This window comes from Pteronotus mesoamericanus, unplaced genomic scaffold (genome assembly GCF_021234165.1).
Source record: "Pteronotus mesoamericanus isolate MK-2021 breed Mesoamerican mustached bat unplaced genomic scaffold, CSHL_Meso_final scaffold_137, whole genome shotgun sequence".
Classification (NCBI taxonomy): domain Eukaryota; kingdom Metazoa; phylum Chordata; class Mammalia; order Chiroptera; family Mormoopidae; genus Pteronotus; species Pteronotus mesoamericanus.
This window is the reverse complement of record NW_026555306.1, coordinates 6,807,940-6,830,118: the sequence shown is the minus strand read 5'-3', so window position 1 is coordinate 6,830,118 and position 22,179 is coordinate 6,807,940. Positions and strand designations below refer to the sequence as shown.

Below are 22,179 nucleotides of genomic sequence, written 5' to 3'. Positions count from 1 at the left end.
CTGCCCGGCGGGGGGACCACGACAGGAACACACGTCCCTCCTCCCAGACGGCTGGGACCCGACGTGGGGAACACAGGCCACACCGGGCCAAGGTGTCAGGAGGCGAACTTCCTGATGCCGCCTCAGCGTTGCACCTCTTCCTGGATTTGCCACCTCGTCCGGGCTCTGGGCGTTCATTTGGAAGATTCTTCGAGTCCCCGCCCACACCCCCCAGCACCTCCTCCTGAGGCCTCGCCCAGCCTGGGGGCCGCGCTCACTCACAGGATGAGGACGAGGCAGACAGCGAGCAGGGCTGTGGCACCAGCTCCCCCGAGAGCCCCCAGAATCACTCCCGTCCTGTCTGCTGGTCTCTCTGCAGGGACGAGACACCTGGGTGAGCGCCTGTTCCCTAGCAGACACCTGAGCATACGGCCTCCTGCCATCCCTGCCGACGAGCTTGCCCCCGTCTGTCCAAGACCCCTTGGTCCCCACCCCTTCGTATGATGGCAGCCTCCAGGCTCCCAGCCCCCTCCCCTGGCAAGCGCATCAGGGCCTGGCCTCCAGTCCCCTTGGCCCTGAGTCAGGCCACTTCTGTCCCACTCAGTGTCTTCCAGGTCCGCGGCCTGTGCGCCCCTTCCCTGGGGCTCCCCCGCCTCACCCTGTCCTGGCAGCAGCAGGACAGTCACGGCCTGTCTCCCGTGGGCGTTCTGGGCCTCGCAGCTGAGCCTGAGGTTGGAACTCAGCTCCCCACGGAGGCTCAGGGAGCTGTTGGCCCAGGGCCCCGCGGGGTGCGTGGTGACCGCGTGGGAGGCGTTGCTGTGGTTCCCCTCCAGCAGCGTCTCCCCCAGCCGCCAGCGCAGCGAGGGGGCCGGCTGGGCTCGGGAGGAGCAGCTGCAGCGCAGACCCTGGTCCTCCCGCGAGCAAGAGGGTCCCAGCAGCTGGGGGGCATCTGTGAGGGGAAACAGGAGAGGGATCAGAGGAGCCCGCAACCCAAGGGCCCTGGCCCAGGTGTGTTCCCGCTCACTCTTCACCAGGAGGGTCAGGGAGGCTCCAGGGAGGCCGACCTGTGCTGCTGAGCTCAACAGACGGACGTCCCATGGCCCCCTGGTTCTACCTGGGGCTGCTCAGGACACCGTAATATCCTTCACGCAGACCCCACACGCCAAACCCTGCACCATCAGGGACCAGTGTCCTTTCCGGGTACTCACAGGACACATTGAGCAGGATGGTCCTCTCGCTGATCAGGTCATCTTTCAAGGCCACCCGACAGGTGAGGTTGGTGCCGTGGTCCTGAGGCTGCGGTGTGAGGGTGAGCACTGAGGAGTTCTGAGTCTGGGGACCCAGGAGGGTGCGGTTGACCCCCGTCCAGGACAGCTGGGGTGGTGGGTCTTTCTTACAGTCCCATGACACTGTACAGGTAATGTTCTTGGGGTGGCCAGATTCCAGGGTCTCCTGGAGGTGGATGTCAGGTTTGGGTGCCGGAGCTGGAGACAAGAGAGACCACGGCCCAGGCCCTGGAGGTCGGGTCTCTGCGTGTGCCCCTGACTGCAGCCTCTGTGCCAAGCCAGCCCTTGGGTCCTGTCCCCACCGGTCACCCTGAGTCCATCCCAGGAAGAGCAGAAGGGGCTCCTTCCCAGCCCAGGATCCCAGGGCACCCAGCCACGCCTCCTCACCTTGAACTGTCTTGCTTGTTACATTTACAAAGAGCAGGTTCTCTTTGTAATTCTCCTTCACACAAGACCCTCGCTCCACCCTAAAGAAGTATCTCCCTGTGTCGATTATCTGTGCGTCTCTGATGTGCAAGGAGCAGTCATAGGTCTGGGGATCCCCGACGAGGTGGAATCGGCCTCTGGCCGCCTTCTTCACTGTCCTGGTGCGGTTGTTCGTGGCCACAGGCTCCTCGTTGTTTGTGTCGTCCCCTTCCCAGAACCAGTAGCCGTGAGCTGGGGTGGAGTCAGTCCAGCCAATTCTGGGGTAGGACACAGTGCAGGGCACGGAGACGCACTGGCCCTCCTGCACCGTCACGGACTCCTGCACCTGCAGCTGGAATCCCGGACCATGGGCCAGGGCCCCTGCGGGGAAAGGCACGTCAGCCGTTGTCCCCGCCCCAGGTCACACGCCCTCCCCGGGGCCACTCACCGGCCATCAGCAGGGGCAGCAGCAGCAGCGGCAGCATCTCCGGGCTAAGTGTCTGCAGCCTCAGCGCCGCTGAGCGGAGAGGAAGCCTCAACCGGAAGCCGGGGGGACGTGAGAAAGGCGATGATCTCGGAGGAGGAAGTGGGCTGTCCGTGCAGCCCGGCTGCCTGGCCCTCGGAGAGGAAGCGCTTCCACTTCGCACGCTCCAGATGGGTCCCCGTGACAGCCCCACGCGCTGAGGAGGACGCGACCCACGGCTCCTGGTCCCTGTCCTCGCTGGTCCCTCTGGTGCTGCTGCCCACACAGGAAAGCAAGCGCTTCCTGGCCAGGCACGGCTTCTGTGTGAGACGGAGGATCCATCCCTCGCGTGCGGGACTCAGGAGGGGCGGTGGGGGAACGGCGAGGCGTGGAAAGTGACGTAGGTCCTCTGGGTGACACAGATGGTGAGAGACGGATGAGTGGACACACGGCCCATCGGGGCTTCTACTCACTCGGGGGCGCGGAGTCAAAGGGGAGACTGTGGCAGTCTTCGTCCCTGTCCCTGAGACTGTCCCCAACACCCGAAGTGGCAGAGGGGCCCCAGGCCATGCCACCGCCCGGTGGTCCTGGGCCTGATGATGGGGGAACTGGCCGGGGCTTGTAGGAAACCCGGTTGCTCTGGGCAGCGGACGGTGAACTCCCCGGTGTGAATGGCCGGAGCAGACAGGACCGAGACCCCGGGGGGGTCTCCAGCCTGTGACCCCACAGGTGGTCCTGGGCCTGCTGGCCTGATCACACCCCTGCCCAGCTGTGTCCGCTCCTTTCAGGTGTGTCCACTTCTCTTCCCCCCTGCCCTGCCGCCAGGTCTCAGTCTTTCCAGAGGTGGAGAGATGGCCCCACCTCCCCGGCCGTCCCCCAGTGGCTGGTCTGAGTGTGCACACAGCCGCAGTTCCCGCCCAGGCCAGCAGGGGGGTGATGAGGCCTGGGCGGGGGGCTGATAGGCTGGGGTTGGGCACAGGCCCAGGGTCTGGGGGTTGGTGACATCACATGGCACAGGGTGGCTTCTCAGAATGAGAAGGTCACTGATAGGGCAGAGAAGGATTTGGAATCTGGAGCCTCCCTGGCCTTTTCCTCCTGCGGGGGTGTTGGGTCTAGTTGGCCTGAGGACCAGGCCTGAGTCTTCGGAGGGCAAAGCTGCCCATGTGGGCACCCAGGGGGCTGAGCCCTCCGTGTGTATCTGTGTGTGTGTGTCCTTCTGAAGCGTTTGTGCGTTCGTGCCATGTGTGTTTTACATAAGTTGTGTGTGTATATCTGAGTCTGTGTGTGTCTGTGTTGTTTCTCTATGTGTCAGGTGTGTCCGCGTGTGTTGTTGAGGAAGGTATGGGCGCATGCATCTTTGTGTGCAAGGTCATGTGTGTGTTTGCGGTCTCTATGTACGTGTCAGAGGAGTATTTCTGGGTGTGTGTTTGGAAGAGTGCCTGTATATGGATGTGTGGGATCTATGTGTGCATGTGTATATGTGTCTGTGAACTGTCTGCGTGTATATGCATACCTGTGTGCCTGTGATCTCTGGGTGTGTGTATGTGTATATGTGTGTGTGTCTATGATCTCCGGGGGTGAGCGCGCCTCTCCGAGTGCTGCGTGTGTCTGTGAAGCGCCTGTGGTGAGCGCACATGTGTGCACACTCAGACACCAGCTTCTCAATAACATCCACAAATCACACCATGAAAAAGACATTATGTCCCATATTTTCTACGTAACTCTCCTGCTTTGTTTTCCTCCAGGCTCTTCCTCACCAATCAATACAACATATCATTCTACTTAATTCTATTTTGCCTGTGTTTTCTGCCATTAAAATGTAAGTTTCATGAAGGGTCTAGTATCTGTTCTTACTGGTGATTGACACTGCTTTGGAACATGCTCGGCATATATTGGGTGATCAATCAATATTTGTTTAATAATGGTAAGGAAATTTAGAATAGGCCAGAAGGAGATAGCCGGCTTCCTGCAAAGGAGAACTCTGCATCCTTTTGAACACACACTTCCAGGGGCGTGTGTCTGCTTGCGGCCCTCAGGTGCCTTTGAACTGTGTTACACTGCTGTGGTTTACGGACAACTGGCAACCATGCAAACAGTTCTATCCACGGACACACAGAGGCCCTTGTCGTCTGGGGGTCACTTGAGTCCCCCCACCGGGCCGGCTCACATGCATTGCCACCTCACTTCAACATTCACGTTCTCCACGTGAATCCGTGCTTCTTCCCTTTCTGCCTGGTCCTCTCAGTCACGAGTCAAATAAACTGGGAGCTGCTGCTGATCAGGTGTGAAGTTTCAGGTATGCGAGCTGAGAAAGTTGTGGGGTCGGCACACAACACAGTGCCCGTGGTTGGTAATACCGTGCTCTTAAATAATTGCTAAGACAGTAGATCTGCCCTGACTGGTGTGGCTCAACGGGTCTGTGTCGTCCCGTGAAAAGAAAGGTCACTGGTTTGATGCCTGCTCAGGGCACATGGCTGGCTGGCGGGTTCCGTCCCTAGTTGGGGCGCGTGACAGGTGACCAATCAATGTCTCTCGAGCACATCAATGTTTCTCACCCCTTCTTTTCCCCTCCCTTGCCCTCTCTCTAAAGATATATAAGTAAAATCTTTTTCTTAGAAAAGAAGGTAGATTTGCTATTAAGCACAGTAAAAAATCTTTAACAATATTTTGTATCTGTATGAGGGCCATGTTATTACCTTAATTTTTAAAAATAGATTAGATGAAGACATGCATGCGCGTCTGTGTGCACGGGTTGGCGTTTTGGTTTGCGCCATGTTGTCAGCATTAGCGACCAATAAGCTGACTGAGTGATACCCCGGGACCGTGTTATATGGCTTGTCTCTTTCCTTTGGGCAACTGGGGAAAGATGAAACCGGGGAAGTAGAAAAATGACAGCGTTGGGTTTCAGAATGCACCCTGGCGTCTCTATGGAGGACGGATCGGAGGGGGCTGAGAGCGCTGAGAAGCCGAGTGTCCTTGGCTGTGTGTCTGGGTCCCCGCTAGGGAAAGGGAGTCCTTGGAGGCAGGGACGCGCCTCTCTCCACGGCCCTGTGGACCAGCTGTGCGCTCGGCGCTGAGCCGCACGGTGGTGACAAGGACGTGCCGAGTGACAGCCTTCGCGGGTCCCCGTGAAGCCGTCGCACAAGCAGCAGAGTGTTGCGTAAGGTTTTGCTCTGATTTTGCCGAAGAGAATTCCTTATCGGGTTTCCTTCTCCTTGGATCTACTGACTGCCAACCAGAGGGAATAGTTGGGAAGACCTGACGGGAGAGGTGACCAGGACTTGGTTTCTCTGTGTGAGTCAGGGCCCACGCGGCCGAGTGCTTCCCGAAGGTGCAGAGGTGGGTTAGGGGTGGCGGGAGGGGGACGGGGCTCTCTGTGCCTGGCCCTTTCTTTCCGGATCCTGTGTCCAGGGTCTCCCCCGGGTGCTGAAGGGGAAAGGAGCTCAAGTTTTTCTCATGCCTCCTTTTCTAGAAGCGCCCAGCCCTGCCAGGGAATACAGGAGGGAGGTCAGCATCCGATTCCATGCTGGCCCTGTGGCTGAGCAGCTTGTGAGCTGAATTCCAGGGTTTGGGGGAGTCAGATAAGGGGTCGTGTGGGGGGGCCTGATGCCTTGAGGTCGTGGCTGCTGGAGAGGCCACAAGGGAGGAGGAAGCAGCCCCCCCGTGGGCTCTCCTGAGCTGAGTGCGGGCTACAAGGAGAGGCACGTACAGGGAAAGGCTGGGGGGACTTGAAGTTCCTCTTTCCAGCCCTTTCAGGGCCCACACTTCCTGCTACTTTTTGACGGTGGGACCCAGGCCAGCCCGGGCTGCTACCTGCAGGAAGTGTCTGGGCAGAAGCTGGAGTGGCCTTGAGGTGGCTGAGACCACCCAGCGACAGACCAGAAGGCTCCAGACAGAACAGTGTGAAAACCCAGAAAAAGGGAAAGCCTTTCCTGTACTGTAAGAGTGACAATCAGCCAGATGGGGAAAGTTGGAAAGCATGCGGGGAGGTATCCGGCTGGTCAGGGGGACCGATGCAAAATTAAAGCCAAACCTTACCTCTCCTAAGGTCGGGAACAGCTGCAGAGTGTCAGAAGCACGCCGCTGTGAGTGGTGAGCGCTCTCCCCCGGGGACGAGCCGAGTCCAGCTTCGCTATTCCCATCGAATGAGTTAGCGCAGCATCCGACTCGTGATCGACACCGCTGTGGGGGAAAGGGCCCACATCTGCGTTAGGCGGCATCCCCTGGAAGGTGAGGACACCAATAACCAGCATCGTTGACCTGGGATGTCCCCAGCTCTTGTCCAGGGTTCTCGCATTCTGCACGGGCTCGCTCGATGGTTGGCCTCCAGGGGGCGCTCGATCCACCAGGAGACACTGGCTCCTGGGGAGACTCAGGCAGGGGCGCGGCCGCTGTCCGCGGTGCTGAAACCGGGTCCCGACGTAGCTCAGGGACGCACCTCCCAGCTCTGCGGAAGGGCCTGACCTCAGAAGCTCCTGGCCCGAGTTTGGAGCCAGGAGGGGCACGGTGTGGAGATGGATGGACTGGGGGTGAGGAGATCCGACCATCCGGAGTGGAAGGGGCTGGGCTCCTTCCTGTTCCATGTGCCCGCCCTCCTGGTCACTGTCGGGTGTTGCCCCTCTGAGGATGGTGTCTGTCTGCCCCACCTGGCTGAGCCACAGGCGGGAGGACGTGCTTGCGAAGGCTCTCCGACTGCCGCCCCAGGACGGCTCCCTTAGGGAGCTCGCTTCGTGCCAGCCTCCCCACCGCAGACAACACGAGCAGCGCAGGGAGCTTTCCCGCACTCAGCCCCTCCCCCAGCGAGACATCCCCCCACGGCCGCCGCTCTCAAGGATTTGCTTCCAGAGGGAGGTGGTCAGGAATGTCCACGACCTCACCTTCGTCACACTGTTCTCTCAGCCCCCGACCCACACACACCTCGGCCACATCCCTGCCATCTCCTGAAAACCTGCTGGCCCGTCTTGCCGTTCCGCACTTAATTCACCTGGTTCCCCCTCCCTGTCATAATGTCCCCTTTCTCCACCTTTGCGGCACGTGCGTATCCTCTGCGACCCAGCTCAGAAACCACCCCCTCAGACAAGGCACGTTCGCTGCCTGTCCACCCGTCCACCGCCGCCCCTCCCACCGCCGGGTTGGGGCCACGGCCTATCGACCTCAGTGCTGTTGATGTTGGAGCCGAGTGGGGTTTTTTGTTTTGGGTGGCGGTGAGCTCTCCTGTGCATTGTAGGATGTTAAGCCGCGTCCCTGGCCTCCACCCTTGAGATGCCAGGAGTGTCCCCTGCCCTGTTTTGACAACCACTGTATCTCCAGGCATTTCCAAATGTCCGTGGGTGGAGAGCCTCCCCGGTTGAGGACCACGGGGTTCGAGCCCCCGGCCTCTGCCTTCACAGGGGCACTGTGGCAGATGGACAAACGTTCTCTACTTCTTCTTTTCAAGGCCACCGCAGGAACCTTCCTTCCCAACTTGTTTCAAAACAAAACTGTATTTCAGCTCCTTTGCATCGCATTCATGAAGGAAACATTGGGAAATCCCTATATTTCTCCCCATTTTCTTGTTCTCCAAACTTTTACTGCATGTCTAGTATATGAGGGAAACAGTAAGAGGAAGAAGACACAGTTCCTCCCTCAGGGGAGCTCGAGTTCATGGTTTGGGGTTTGGGGAAGAGACATAAATATGTAAACTATTAAAGCGCAATGTGATGAGGTTTCCATGGCCTGGAGGTCCAAGGACAAGAGCTCTGACCTCTGTCTCAGGGGTGGAAAGGGAGTGAGAAAAGGCTTCTCAGGAGAAACTCCTTTTGAGATGCACTATGAGGGTGAAGCAGGAGTTGGCCAAGCAGAGACGAGAGGGAAAGCATCCCTGGCCGTGGTAACATCAGGCACAGAGCAAGGAGCTGGGAGAGGTCCTGGCAGCCGACTGGGCAGGAGCAGTCGGTGTGCAGTAGCTGGGACCTGGGGTAAGGGAGGCAAGGTGGGGCCATGCCCTGAACGTCTGTCTGGGGTCCGCTCTCCAAAGACATGTAGCCCCGCAGAGGAGGCTGGGCTTCAGTCTTCAGTCTGTCATGTAAAAAATACATCTGGATCTAGATAAAGGGAGACTTTATTCAAAAGGATCATTGCAAGCCCTGGCAAGTGGCTTAGCTGGTTGCAGCATCGTCTCATACACCAGAACATTGCAGGTTCGGGTCCTGGTCTGGGCACGTATCAAGTTTACAAGCTTGGGAGGCATCAACCAATGTTTCTCTCTCTCTGTCTCTCTGCCCCACCCTTTCTCGAAAATCAATTAAAGCACATCCTCAGGTGAGGGTTTTAGGGAAACGATCATTGCAATAAGAAAAATGAGATTATTGCAAAGAGGGGACGGAAACTATCACAATAAGGGAAGACCGGCTCTCCCATGGCAGGTATGGGACAGCCTACAATAAGGACAAGGATGGAAGGAATGCAGAGACCCCATGGAGCCTGAATGCTATGGACCATATTAGGTTCCCCCAAATTCATACGTACAAGCTTTATCTCCTGACATGAATGTTATTTCAGAATAATTGAGATTAAAGGAGTTCCTGAGGGTTCCCCTTCAGGTTGATGGCCTTATAAGAAAAGAAAGAGAAAGCAATCTCCCCTTTCTCTCCCCACATGCAAAAGCAAAAACAAGAGAGAAAGAAAAGGCCAGGGGAGGACAAAGAGAAGACAGGCACCAGCAGGCCTTGGAGGTGGGCTCACACCAGGAAGCAGATCTGCCGACACCACAAACGTGGACTTCCCAGCCGTTAAAACCGTGAGAAAGGCATCTGTTGCTGGAGCCGCCCAGTCCCGGGCACGTGGTTCCGCAGCCCTGAGCTGAGTTCCCAGTCGACCTGCAGAACCACACAAGCAGGCGCGTCCAGGCCTCCCACGGGCACCGGAGACCGGCTCCCTGCAGACCCTCCCCCCAGAGCCCGACTCGTTTCTGCTGCTCCCGAGAGAGCAGTCCTTGCGGGTGCAAGAGGTGTGGTCCCTGCCCCCGAGCTGTGCCCGCAGGGGACTCACACTGCTGTCAATCTCATTGGCTCCGTGTGAACTGTCACGAGCTCCACCCTCACGTGACCCCCTGGTAGGAATCCTCCCTCCCCGATGGGGTGAACAGAAGGTGATCCAAATATCCCAGGGTCACGTCCTGGGTCCCCTCCAGCCCTCAGAGGGCCGAGTGTGGAGGTGCCTGGGTGGGGGCTGCTGTACGAGGGGAGCTCAGCTTTCGAGTGTGGCATTTGCTGGCGCCCCGATGTCCCCGTGTCTATGTTCCAAGGGGCATAGGCGGCTGGTGTGCAGGCTGCCCCTGGTGGGAGGTGAGAGAGAGGCCGGGGAAGGGGGAGGAGCTAGTCCAGGCCGGGGAGGCCTCAGCTCAGCTGGGACGGGAGACCCCACTGCCTGCTTCCAGTCACTTCCCTGAGGGTAGCCAGTCTCCAGATTCCCGACACCAAAGATCAGTGCTGTCTGTTTCTGGACCTCCTGTCAGCGGTGTCCCGTGGCACGGGCTCTTTGGGTCTGGCCTTCTTCCTCAACGTGTTTGTAGGGTTCACGCTTATTGTGTGGAGCTGTTCTTTGCTTCTGTCACTGCACAGATAACCTGCAATGTGTGGACCTGCCGATGGGACTTGGGGGAGGTCCCACTGCTCAGCCATCCCAGGGAGCGCTGCGGGGACACCCTGGTGTGCGGCTCATGGGCGTTTGCAGGCAATTCTGTCGGGTTCGCCCCCCGGAGGGCAATGGCTGGCTCGAACGCGCAGTGTTTCCCAAGTGGCTGTCCCAGCTCCCCTTCCCTCCAGCAGGGTCCCAGGGTTCCAGTGGCTCCCCATCCTAAGCAACACTTCATTGTCTTTAACTTATTTATTTTTGGGGGGATAAAGCATACACAAGATATTTTCTCTTTTAAACATTCTTAAGTGTACAATTAGTGAATACACTCACTCTGTGCAACCATCACCGCCGTCCATCTCTAGAGCTTCTTCATCCTCCAGAAATGAAATTCTGTCCCCTTCAAACACTAACAGCCCCCCCCCTCCCCCAGCCTCAAGCCCATGGTAACGACTACATGTTACTTTTATTTATTGTGGTTTAAAAGCATGAAATGCACAGCTGTTCTAAAGTGCACGGTACAGTGGTGTTGACTCTATGCACGTGGTTGTCCATCATTCTCTAGAATATCCTCATCCTGAAAAACTGAATCTCTGAAGCAACTTCCTATGTTTCCCTTCCTGGAGTTCCCTGTGTCCTCTGTTTCTAAGAGTTTCCTGACATCAGATACCATGTGTAACTGGGATCAAGCAGGATCTGTCTTTCTGTGACTGGCTATTTTCCTTTAATGCAGTGTTCTCAACACGTGACCTTTGTTATATTCCTTTTAGTATTTTCGCCAGTGCGGTGGCTGGGCAGGCACAGAGCGCGGCAGTTTCTGTTTGCTGTTCCCTGTCAGCTGCCCTCCTAGGTGGTCATTGGCCCTTTGAACATCTCGTGTTTCTATTGGTTTGTCTGCCTTTTTCTTACTGACTTTTGGAAGATCTTCGTATACTCTTTATATACTCTGGATGACTCCTTTGTTAGATACATGTGTCGGGAAATAACTTCTCCTGCCAAAGAGCTACATTTAGAAAAAAAATATTTTTAAAATAATACCTGTTCATGAAAATACTCAAACAAACAGAGGATAGAGGTAGAGCCAACACTGACAACTCTCTCTGGTGAGGTGAGCTTACTACATTTCGATGGACTTAATGCCAGTGGGGCATGTTTGCTCCCTTAACAACGTACCTAATCAAATCATCCCCCATGTTACAGAGGGGGAAACTGAGGCATGCAGAGGTAGTGACTTGCCTGGTGTAATACCCTCAGTGAGTAGCTGAGCCGGGATTGGAGCGCAGGAATCTCTGTGGCTTCAGCCACTCGAAGGAACGTCGTGGAACTTCATGTCTCCATCCATGACCTTTGGCTCAGAGGGCTGTTCACTGTTTAAGAATCGGTCCCTGACACACCTTTCTTCTCAGAGATTCCTTTTCTGGGCTCCAACAAGTGCATGTGGGCGGGGGTGCGTCACCATTTCTGGATCGCGATCTCAGAGTACAGGGTGGTCTCCTGGGCCTGAGGGTCCTGTGGCTTCGTGTTGGGGAGATGGAGAGCATTGTAATAGAGCTCACGCTCTGAGTCGGAGGCGGCCACCGCCGGGGGCAGGTCGGGGGCGGAGGGGGCATCCAGGTGGCTCTGCGTGGGAGGAGAGAAGGGCGTCTGAGCCGGGCTTTGGGTCTGCAGAGGGGATCGTGGGAATTCAGGGGCTCTCATTCCTTTCTCCATTGCACACGCATTTCCCAGGCCTTCACTTACACAATCATTCATTCATTCACTCAGTCATTAATCATTTAGTCGTTTGTACCATTAAAACATTTGAACCACGATAGCTTGTTCTCATTACTAATCTCACTTAACTCTCATGACCTCTCTCCATGTTACCCCTGTTTTACAAGAAAAATAGCTGATCTTCTGTTCCTTTCTACTATTTTAACACGAATACAAGAAAGTTCTCAGTCACACATATTTTCCGTATCCCATTTCTGTGGGAGTCGCTGGTGTAAACAGCCAGGAAGATCACAGGTGTTTGGGGATTGTTGGGGGAAGGGAGGTGGGTCAGGGACCCCAGAGAGACAGTGGGGGGTTGGCAGGGGAGGAACCAATGGAGAAAGGCTTTGCTACAAGGGAACTGGGACAGGACTGGGTCAGTCACTGGCTTGGGGATGCAGGAGAAGACAATTCTCAACCCGAGGGGCTGTGCCAGGAAATGGGGGGAGGACCCAGTCAGGGGGAGATGAGGACCGCCTCTCTTCACCGTAGGGACACTGGGCGGAATACTGCCCACATCGCTCACCTGGGACACGCCGTCCTGGCTCTCTGCGCTCTGCGGGCTGCCTGCCCGTTTCTTGCTGTAGATCCTCCATCTGAGGAGAGAGACAGGGCCCTTCAGCCCAGCAGGCTCTCGGCTGGGAGCCTGGAAGGGGTCACCGAGGCAGGACGTGGGGGCTGCCGCCCGGCGGAGGGACCGCGACAAGGACACACGTCCCTCCTCCCAGACGGCTGGGACCCGACGTGGGGAACACAGGCCACACCGGGCCAAGGTGTCAGGAGGCGAACTTCCTGATGCCGCCTCAGCGTTGCACCTCTTCCTGGATTTGCCACCTCGTCCGGGCTCTGGGCGTTCATTTGGGAGAATCTTCGAGTCCCCGCCCACACCCCCCAGCACCTCCTCCGGAGGCCTCGCCCAGCCTGGGGGCTGCGCTCACTCACAGGATGAGGCCGAGGCAGACAGCGAGCAGGGCTGTGGCACCAGCTCCCCCGAGAGCCCCCAGAATCACTCCCGTCCTGTCTGCTGGTCTCTCTGCAGGGACGAGACACCTGGGTGAGCGCCTGTTCCCTAGCAGACACCTGAGCATCCGGCCTCCTGCCATCCCTGCCGACGAGCTTGCCCTCGTCCATCCAGGCCTCCTTGGTCCCCACCCCTTCGTATGATGGCAGCCTCGAGGCTCCCAGCCCCCTCCCCTGGCAAGCGCATCAGGGCCTGGCCTCCAGTCCCCTTGGCCCTGAGTCAGGCCACTTCTGTCCCACTCAGTGTCTTCCAGGTCCGCGGCCTGTGCGCCCCTTCCCTGGGGCTCCCCCCGCCTCACCCTGTCCTGGCAGCAGCAGGACAGTCACGGCCTGTCTCCCGTGGGCGTTCTGGGCCTCGCAGCTGAGCCTGAGGTTGGAACTCAGCTCCCCACGGAGGCTCAGGGAGCTGTTGGCCCAGGGCCCCGCGGGGTGCGTGGTGACCGCGTGGGAGGCGTTGCTGTGGTTCCCCTCCAGCAGCGTCTCCCCCAGCCGCCAGCGCAGCGAGGGGGCCGGCTGGGCTCGGGAGGAGCAGCTGCAGCGCAGACCCTGGTCCTCCCGCGAGCAAGAGGGTCCCAGCAGCTGGGGGGCGTCTGTGAGGGGAAACAGGAGAGGGGTCAGAGGAGCCCGCAACCCAAGGGCCCTGGCCCAGGTGTGTTCCCGCTCACTCTTCACCAGGAGGGTCAGGGAGGCTCCAGGGAGGCCGACCTGTGCTGCTGAGCTCAACAGACGGACGTCCCATGGCCCCCTGGTTCTACCTGGGGCTGCTCAGGACACCGTAATATCCTTCACGCAGACCCCACACGCCAAACCCTGCACCATCAGGGACCAGTGTCCTTTCCGGGTACTCACAGGACACATTGAGCAGGATGGTCCTCTCGCTGATCAGGTCATCTTTCAAGGCCACCCGACAGGTGAGGTTGGTGCCGTGGTCCTGAGGCTGCGGTGTGAGGGTGAGCACTGAGGAGTTCTGAGTCTGGGGACCCAGGGGGGTGCGGTTGACCCCCGTCCAGGACAGCTGGGGTGGTGGGTCTTTCTTACAGTCCCATGACACTGTACAGGTAATGTTCTTGGGGTGGCCAGATTCCAGGGTCTCCTGGAGGTGGATGTCAGGTTTGGGTGCCGGAGCTGGAGACAAGAGAGGCCACGGCCCAGGCCCTGGAGGTCGGGTCTCTGCGTGTGCCCCTGACTGCAGCCTCTGTGCCAAGCCAGCCCCTGGGTCCCGTCCCCACCGGTCACCCTGAGTCCATCCCAGGAAGAGCAGAAGGGGCTCCTTCCCAGCCCAGGATCCCAGGGCACCCAGCCACGCCTCCTCACCTTGAACCGTCTTGCTTGTTACATTTACAAAGAGCAGGTTCTCTTTGTAATTCTCCTTCACACAAGTCCCTCGCTCCACCCTAAAGAAGTATCTCCCTGTGTCGCTTCTCTTTGCGTCTCTGATGTGCAAGGAGCAGTCATAGGTCTGGGGATCCCCAACGAGGTGGAATCGGTCCCTGGTCTCCGCCTTCACTGTCCTGCTGGGGTGGTTCGTGGCCACAGGCTTCTGCTTGTTTGTGTCGTCCCCTTCCCGGAACCAGTAGCCGTGAGCTGGGGTGGAGTCAGTCCAGCCAATTCTGGGGTAGGACACAGTGCAGGGCACGGAGACGCACTGGCCCGCCTGCACCGTCACGGACTCCTGCACCTGCAGCTGGAATCCCGGACCCTGGGCCAGGGCCCCTGCGGGGAAAGGCACGTCAGCCGTTGCCCCCGCCCCAGGTCACACGCCCTCCCCGGGGCCACTCACCGGCCCACAGCAGGGGCAGCAGCAGCAGCGGCAGCATCTCGGGGCTAAGTGTCTGCAGCCTCAGCGCCGCTGAGCGGAGAGGAAGCCCCAACCGGAAGCCGGGGGGACGTGAGACAGGCGATGATCTCGGACGAGGAAGTGGGCCGTCCCTGCGGCCCGGCGGCCCGGCCCTCGGAGAGGAAGCGCTTCTACTTCCCACGCTCCAGATGGGTTCCCGTGACAGCCCCACGCGCTGAGGAGGACGCGACCCACCGCTCCTGGTCCCTGTCCTCGTTGGTCCGTCTGGCGCTGCTGCCCACACAGGAAAGCAGGCGCTGCCTGGCCAGGCACGGCTTCTGTGTGAGACGGAGGATCCGTCCCTCGCGTGCGGGACTCAGGAGGGGCGGTGGGGGAACGGCGAGGCGTGGAAAGTGACGTAGGTCCTCTGGGTGACACAGGTGGTGAGGGACGGATGAGTGGACACACGGCCCATCGGGGCTTCTACTCCCTCGGGGGCGCGGAGTCAAAGGGGAGACTGTGGCAGTCTTCGTCCCTGTCCCTGAGAGTGTCCCAACACCCGAAGTGGCAGAGGGGCCCCAGGCCATGCCACTGCCCGGTGGTCCTGGGCCTGTTGATGGGGGAACTGGCCGGGGCTTGTAGGAAACCCGGTTGCTCTGGGCAGCGGACGGTGAGCTCCCCGGTGTGAATGGCCGGAGCGGACAGGACCGAGACTCCGAGGGGGTCTCCAGCCTGTGACCCCACAGGTGGTCCTGGGCCTGCTGGCTTGATCGCACCCCTGCCCTGCTGTGTCCGCTCCTTTCAGGTGTGTCCACTTCTCTTCCCCCCTGCCCTGCCGCCAGGTCTCAGTCTTTCCAGAGGTGGAGAGATGGTCCCACCTCCCTGTCCGTCCCCCAGTGGCTGGTCTGAGTGTGCACACAGCCGCAGTTCCCGCCCAGGCCAGCAGGGGGGTGATGAGGCCTCGGGGCGGGGGAGGGGGGGTGATGAGGCTTCGGGGGCTGCTGGGGCTCAGGCCCAGGGTCTGGGGGGTTGGTGACATCACATGGCACAGGGTGGCTTCTCAGAATGAGAAGGTCACTGATAGGGCAGAGAAGGATTTGGAATCCGGAGCCTCCCTGGCCTTTTCCTCCTGCGGGGGTGTTGGGTCTAGTTGGCCTGAGGACCAGGCCTGAGTCTTCGGAGGGCAAAGCTGCCCATGTGGGCACCCAGGGGGCTGAGGCCTGCCGTGTGTATCTGTGTGTGTGTGTCCTTCTGAAGCGTTTGTGCGTTCGTGCCATGTGTGTTTTACATAAGTTGTGTGTGTATATCTGAGTCTGTGTGTGTCTGTGTTGTTTCTCTATGTGTCAGGTGTGTCTGCGTGTGTTGTTGAGGAAAGTATGGGCGCATGCATCTTTGTGTGCAAGGTCATGTGTGTGTTTGCGGTCTCTATGTACGTGTCAGAGGAGTATTTCCGGGTGTGTGTTTGGAAGAGTGCCTGTATATGGATGTGTGGGATCTATGTGTGCATGTGTATATGTGTCTGTGAACTGTCTGCGTGTATATGCATACCTGTGTGCCTGTGATCTCTGGGTGTGTGTATGTGTATATTTGTGTGTGTCTATGATCTCCGGGGGTGAGCGCGCCTCTCCGAGTGCTGCGTGTGTCTGTGAAGCACCTGTGGTGAGCGCACATGTGTGCACGCTCAGACATCAGCTTCTCAATAACATCCACAAACCACACCATGAAAAAGACATTATGTCCCATATTTTCTACGTAACTCTCCTGCTTTGTTTTCCTCCAGGCTCTTCCTCACCAATCAATACAACATATCATTCTACTTAATTCTATTTTGCCTGTGTTTTCTGCCATTAAAATGTAAGTTTCATGAAGGGTCTAGTATCTGTTCTTACTGGTGATTGACACTGCTTTGGAACATGCTCGGCATATATTGGGTGATCAATCAATATTTGTTTAATAATGGTAAGGAAATTAGAATAGGCCAGAAGGAGATAGCCGGCTTCCCGCAACGGAGAACTCTGCATCCTTTAGAACACACACTTCCAGGGCCGTGTGTCTGCTTGCGGCCCTCAGGTGCCTTTGAACTGTGTTACACTGCTGTGGTTTACGGACAACTGGCAACCATGCAAACAGTTCTATCCACGGACACACAGAGGCCCCTGTCGTCTGGGGGTCACTTGAGTCCCCCCACCGGGCCGGCTCACATGCATTGTCACCTCACTTCAACATTCACGTTCTCCACGTGAATCCGTGCTTCTTCCCTTTCTGCCTGGTCCTCTCAGTCACGAGACAAATAAACTGGGAGCTGCTGCTGATCAGGTGTGAAGTTTCAGGTATGCGAGCTGAGAAAGTTGTGGGCGCCGGCACACAACACAGTGCCCGTGGTTGGTAATACCGTGCTCTTAAATAATTGCTAAGACAGTAGATCTGCCCTGACTGGTGTGGCTCAACGGGTCTGTGTCGTCCCGTGAAAAGAAAGGTCACCGGTTTGATGCCTGCTCAGGGCACATGGCTGGCTGGCGGGTTCCGTCCCTAGTTGGGGCGCGTGACAGGTGACCAATCAATGTCTCTCGAGCACATCAATGTTTCTCACCCCTTCTTTTCCCCTCCCTTGCCCTCTCTCTAAAGATATATAAGTAAAATCTTTTTCTTAGAAAAGAAGGTAGATTTGCTATTAAGCACAGTAAAAAATCTTTAACAATATTTTGTATCTGTATGAGGGCCATGTTATTACCTTAATTTTTAAAAATAGATTAGATGAAGACATGCATGCGCGTCTGTGTGCACGGGTTGGCGTTTTGGTTTGCGCCATGTTGTCAGCATTAGCGACCAATAAGCTGACTGAGTGATAATCCGGGACCGTGTTATATGGTTTTGTCTCTTTCCTTTGGGCAACTGGGGAAAGATGAAACCGGGGAAGTAGAAAAATGACAGCGTTGGGTTTCAGAATGCACCCTGGCGTCTCTATGGAGGACGGATCGGAGGGGGCTGAGAGCGCTGAGAAGCCGAGTGTCCTTGGCTGTGTGTCTGGGTCCCCGCTAGGGAAAGGGAGTCCTTGGAGGCAGGGACGCGCCTCTCTCCACGGCCCTGTGGACCAGCTGTGCGCTCGGCGCTGAGCCGCACGGTGGTGACAAGGACGTGCCGAGCGACAGCCTTCGCGGGTCCCCGTGAAGCCGTCGCACAAGCAGCAGAGTGTTGCGTAAGGTTTTGCTTTGATTTTGCCGAAGAGAATTCCTTATCGGGTTTCCTTCTCCTTGGATCTACTCACTGCCAACCAGAGGGAATAGTTGGGAAGACCTGACGGGAGAGGTGACCAGGACTTGGTTTCTCTGTGTGAGTCAGGGCCCACGCGGCCGAGTGCTTCCCGAAGGTGCAGAGGTGGGTTAGGGGTGGCGGGAGGGGGACGGGGCTCTCTGTGCCTGGCCCTTTCTTTCCGGATCCTGTGTCCAGGGTCTCCCCCGGGTGCTGAAGGGGAAAGGAGCTCAAGTTTTTCTCATGCCTCCTTTTCTAGAAGCGCCCAGCCCTGCCAGGGAATACAGGAGGGAGGTCAGCATCCGATTCCATGCTGGCCCTGTGGCTGAGCAGCTTGTGAGCTGAATTCCAGGGTTTGGGGGAGTCAGATAAGGGGTCGTGTGGGGGGCCTGATGCCTTGAGGTCGTGGCTGCTGGAGAGGCCACAAGGGAGGAGGAAGCAGCCCCCCCCGTGGGCTCTCCTGAGCTGAGTGCGGGCTACAAGGAGAGGCACGTACAGGGAAAGGCTGGGGGGACTTGAAGTTCCTCTTTCCAGCCCTTTCAGGGCCCACACTTCCTGCTACTTTTTGACGGTGGGACCCAGGCCAGCCCGGGCTGCTACCTGCAGGAAGTGTCTGGGCAGAAGCTGGAGTGGCCTTGAGGTGGCTGAGACCACCCAGCGACAGACCAGAAGGCTCCAGACAGAACAGTGTGAAAACCCAGAAAAAGGGAAAGCCTTTCCTGTACTGTAAGAGTGACAATCAGCCAGATGGGGAAAGTTGGAAAGCATGCGGGGAGGTATCCGGCTGGCCGGGGGGACCGATGCAAAATTAAAGCCAAACCTTACCTCTCCTAAGGTCGGGAACAGCTGCAGAGTGTCAGAAGCACGCCGCTGTGAGTGGTGAGCGCTCTCCCCCGGGGACGAGCCGAGTCCAGCTTCGCTATTCCCATCGAATGAGTTAGCGCAGCATCCGACTCGTGATCGACACCGCTGTGGGGGAAAGGGCCCACATCTGCGTTAGGCGGCATCCCCTGGAAGGTGAGGACACCAATAGCCAGCATCGTTGACCTGGGATGTCCCCAGCTCTTGCCCAGGACCCTCGCATTCTGCACGGGCTCCGCTCGATGGTTGGCCTCCAGGGGGCGCTCGATCCACCAGGAGACACTGGCTCCTGGGGAGACTCAGGCAGGGGCGCGGCCGCTGTCCGCGGTGCTGAAACCGGGTCCCGACGTAGCTCAGGGACGCACCTCCCAGCTCTGCGGAAGGGCCTGACCTCAGAAGCTCCTGGCCCGAGTTTGGAGCCAGGAGGGGCACGGTGTGGAGATGGATGGACTGGGGGTGAGGAGATCCGACCATCCGGAGTGGAAGGGGCTGGGCTCCTTCCTGTTCCATGTGCCCGCCCTCCTGGTCACTGTCGGGTGTTGCCCCTCTGAGGATGGTGTCTGTCTGCCCCACCTGGCTGAGCCACAGGCGGGAGGACGTGCTTGCGAAGGCTCTCCGACTGCCGCCCCAGGACGGCTCCCTTAGGGAGCTCGCTTCGTGCCAGCCTCCCCACCGCAGACAACACGAGCAGCGCAGGGAGCTTTCCCGCACTCAGCCCCTCCCCCAGCGAGACATCCCCCCACGGCCGCCGCTCTCAAGGATTTGCTTCCAGAGGGAGGTGGTCAGGAATGTCCACAACCTCACCTTCGTCACACTGTTCTCTCAGCCCCCGACCCACACACACCTCGGCCACATCCCTGCCATCTCCTGAAAACCTGCTGGCCCGTCTTGCCGTTCCGCACTTAATTCACCTGGTTCCCCCCTCCCTGTCATAATGTCCCCTTTCTCCACCTTTGCGGCACGTGCGTATCCTCTGCGACCCAGCTCAGAAACCACCCCCTCAGACAAGGCACGTTCGCTGCCTGTCCACCCGTCCACCGCCGCCCCTCCCACCGCCGGGTTGGGGCCACGGCCTATCGACCTCAGTGCTGTTGATGTTGGAGCCGAGTGGGGTTTTTTGTTTTGGGTGGCGGTGAGCTCTCCTGTGCATTGTAGGATGTTAAGCCGCGTCCCTGACCTCCACCCTTGAGATGCCAGGAGTGTCCCCTGCCCTGTTTTGACAACCACTGTATCTCCAGACATTTCCAAATGTCCGTGGGTGGAGAGCCTCCCCGGTTGAAGACCACGGGGTTCGAGCCCCCGGCCTCTGCCTTCACAGGGCACTGTGGCAGATGGACAAACTTTCTCCCCCTGTTCTTTCCAAGGCCTCCAGTAGAACCTTCGCTCCCTGCTTGTTTCAAAACAAAAGTGCATTTCAGCTTCTTTGCATTGCATTCATGAAGGAAACATTGGGAAATCTCTGCCCTTGCCCCCATTTTCTTGTTCTCCAAACTTTTACTGCATGTCTAATATATGCCGGAAAATAGAAGAGGAAGAACACACAGTTCCTCTCTCGGGGGAGCTGAAGTTCATGGTTTGGGGTTTGGGGAAGGGACATAAATATGTAAACTATTAAAGCAGAATATGTTGGGGTTCACTCAGGGGTGGGAGGGGAGTGAGAAAAGGCTTCTCAGGAGAAACTCCTTCTGAGATGTACCATGAGGGCAAAGCTGGAGTTGGTCAAGCAGAGACGAGAGGGAAAACATCCCCAGGAGCGGTAACACTGGGGACAAAGCAAGGAACTGGGAGAGGTCCCAGCAACGGTATTGGCAGGAGCAGTCGGTGAGCACAGCTAGGACCTGGGGTAAGGGAGGCAGGGTGGGGCCATGGTCTTGGAAGTCTGTCTGGGGTCTGCTCTCCCAGGACATGTAGCCCCGCAGAGGAGGCTGGATTTCATCCTTCAGTCTGTCACATAAAAAATAAATCTGGATCTAGATAGAGGCAGACTTCGTTCGAAAGGATTATCCAAGCCCCCCAAAGGATTACCCTCAGCAGTGACCGTAAGGGACTCACATGCTCCAGTCAATCTAACTGGCTCCATATCAACTGCCACGAGCTCCGCCCTCACCGAGGCCCGACGGTAGGAATCTTCCAGCCCAGATGGGGTGAAGAGGTGATCAAAATGTCCCAGGGCCACATCCTGGGTGCCGTCCAGGCCTCAGGGGACCGGGTGTGCAGCTGCCCTGGGTGGGGGCGGCCAAAAGAGAGGAGCTCACCTTGCGAGCCTGGCACTGGCTGGTGCCCGGGAGTCACTGCGTCCCGGTGCCGAGGGGCGTAGGGGCAGGCGGTGTGCGGGCTGCTCCTGCGGAAGGTGAGAGAGACCGGGGAAGGGGGGAGCTGGTCCAGGCCAGGGAGGCCTCAGCTCAGCTGGGGCGAGGACGGCAGCGCCACCTTCCCCCAGGTTCAGCCCCAGGGACGCCAGGACCCCGGACCACAGCGGCCCTGCTGCTGCCGGGACAGGGTGTGCGGGGCTGGTCCCGGGGACCCCGGGCCTGGGGGGAGGGCGCCTTGATGAAGGGCCCGGGGCCCGTTCAGCATGTGGCTGGTGTCCAGGGGTTCTGGGGACCAGAGACCGGGAAGAGGGGTGTGGGCAAGGCCAGGGCTGGGGCGGGAGCCGCTGAAGCCACCCTCCTGCAGCCCCCGCTGACCCTCCACAGGGCGGAGGGGGGAAGGTTCGGGAGCTCCCTGCACTCTGCCCCCATCGTCCAGCCAGGGGTCAGCGCCCGTGTGTCTGTCCCCGCCCCGCACGCGGTAACAGACATGCCCGCCTCCCCGCAGGGCGGTCAGCGAGTGAAGGCAAGGAGGGCAGACAGGTGTCCTGCTGTCTGAAGCTACGGCCCTGGGAGGGGGGCAGGGTGGCCTCCGGCAGCGGGGACAAGCAGGAGACAGGGACGTGAGAAACGAGGACAGGCCTGGAGGCCACGGAGGGCGGCGGGTCCCCCCGCAGGGGCCCCCTGAGCAGGGAGGGGGCAGAGCGCTGCGCCCCGTCTGGATGGCACCTCCGCGCTGTTGACGGCCCAGAGCTGGGAGTCCTCCTTCTTGTCCCCTGGGAGTCCCCACGTCCAGTGTGCTCTCGGGGCCCAGGGGCCACCAGCCGGTCCCCGCCCAGCTGTGTTTCACTGCCACAGCGTCTACCAGGCAGGTCCCGGAGGTCGTCCGTCCCTCCCCCAAGTGGGGCCCATCTCAGGGCGTGGACGGTGCGCTGGGTCTCCGCGGCCTCTGGCCCCACGCGGGGCGCAGGCTCCCTCTGTGGCTGTGAAAGAGGGCGGGAGGGAGGGAGGGAGGGAGGGAACGCGTGAATGGCTGCGTGAGCCCGGCCATGGCTGCCTCCTACCCTTCGGCGGGGCCATCACTGTTGTTTCCCAGCCGCACAGCCACAGCCCGGGCCCGCCTGCCCCCGGGGACGAGACCGGGGCTTCTCGACCTCTCACTGCTGGCCCGTGGCCTGGCTGCCGGAGGCCGTCCTGCGCGGTGCCGGCTGTGTAGAAACGCCTCTAGGCCCTGTCCACGCACGTCCAGTCACGCCCTCCTCCCGAGCTGTGACAATCAACGGTGCCCAGGCAGGAACAAATGTCCCCTGAGTGGGCAGGGCTGATGCCTCTGGTGCAGAACCACATGCGTCGACGACATGTGTGCGCCTCTCGGGCTGGGACGCGACCGCTCCCGCTCCCCAGGGCCAACGCAGGGCCCGCCAGCTCCCGGCCCGGCCCGGAGGACTCGGACCGGCCCATTGC

The 22,179-nt window shown here is 58.9% G+C and overlaps 2 protein-coding genes across 2 annotated transcripts; both read right to left on the bottom strand.

The window, feature by feature from the left end:
* Positions 1–257: 257 nt before the first annotated feature.
* LOC129082715 (sialic acid-binding Ig-like lectin 10) lies at positions 258–2,155 on the bottom strand. The gene is made up of 5 exons (XM_054588428.1): positions 2,119–2,155; positions 1,653–2,051; positions 1,188–1,463; positions 638–928; positions 258–352 (listed from the first exon to the last, which is right to left on the bottom strand). Exons 1-5 carry the CDS (start codon positions 2,153–2,155, stop codon positions 258–260), a joined length of 1,098 nt encoding a protein of 365 aa, XP_054444403.1.
* A 9,041-nt stretch (positions 2,156–11,196) lies between these two features.
* LOC129082714 (sialic acid-binding Ig-like lectin 5) lies at positions 11,197–14,346 on the bottom strand. The gene is made up of 7 exons (XM_054588427.1): positions 14,300–14,346; positions 13,834–14,232; positions 13,369–13,644; positions 12,819–13,109; positions 12,442–12,532; positions 12,026–12,095; positions 11,197–11,367 (listed from the first exon to the last, which is right to left on the bottom strand). Exons 1-7 carry the CDS (start codon positions 14,334–14,336, stop codon positions 11,200–11,202), a joined length of 1,332 nt encoding a protein of 443 aa, XP_054444402.1. The 5' UTR covers positions 14,337–14,346; the 3' UTR covers positions 11,197–11,199.
* Positions 14,347–22,179: the final 7,833 nt, after the last annotated feature.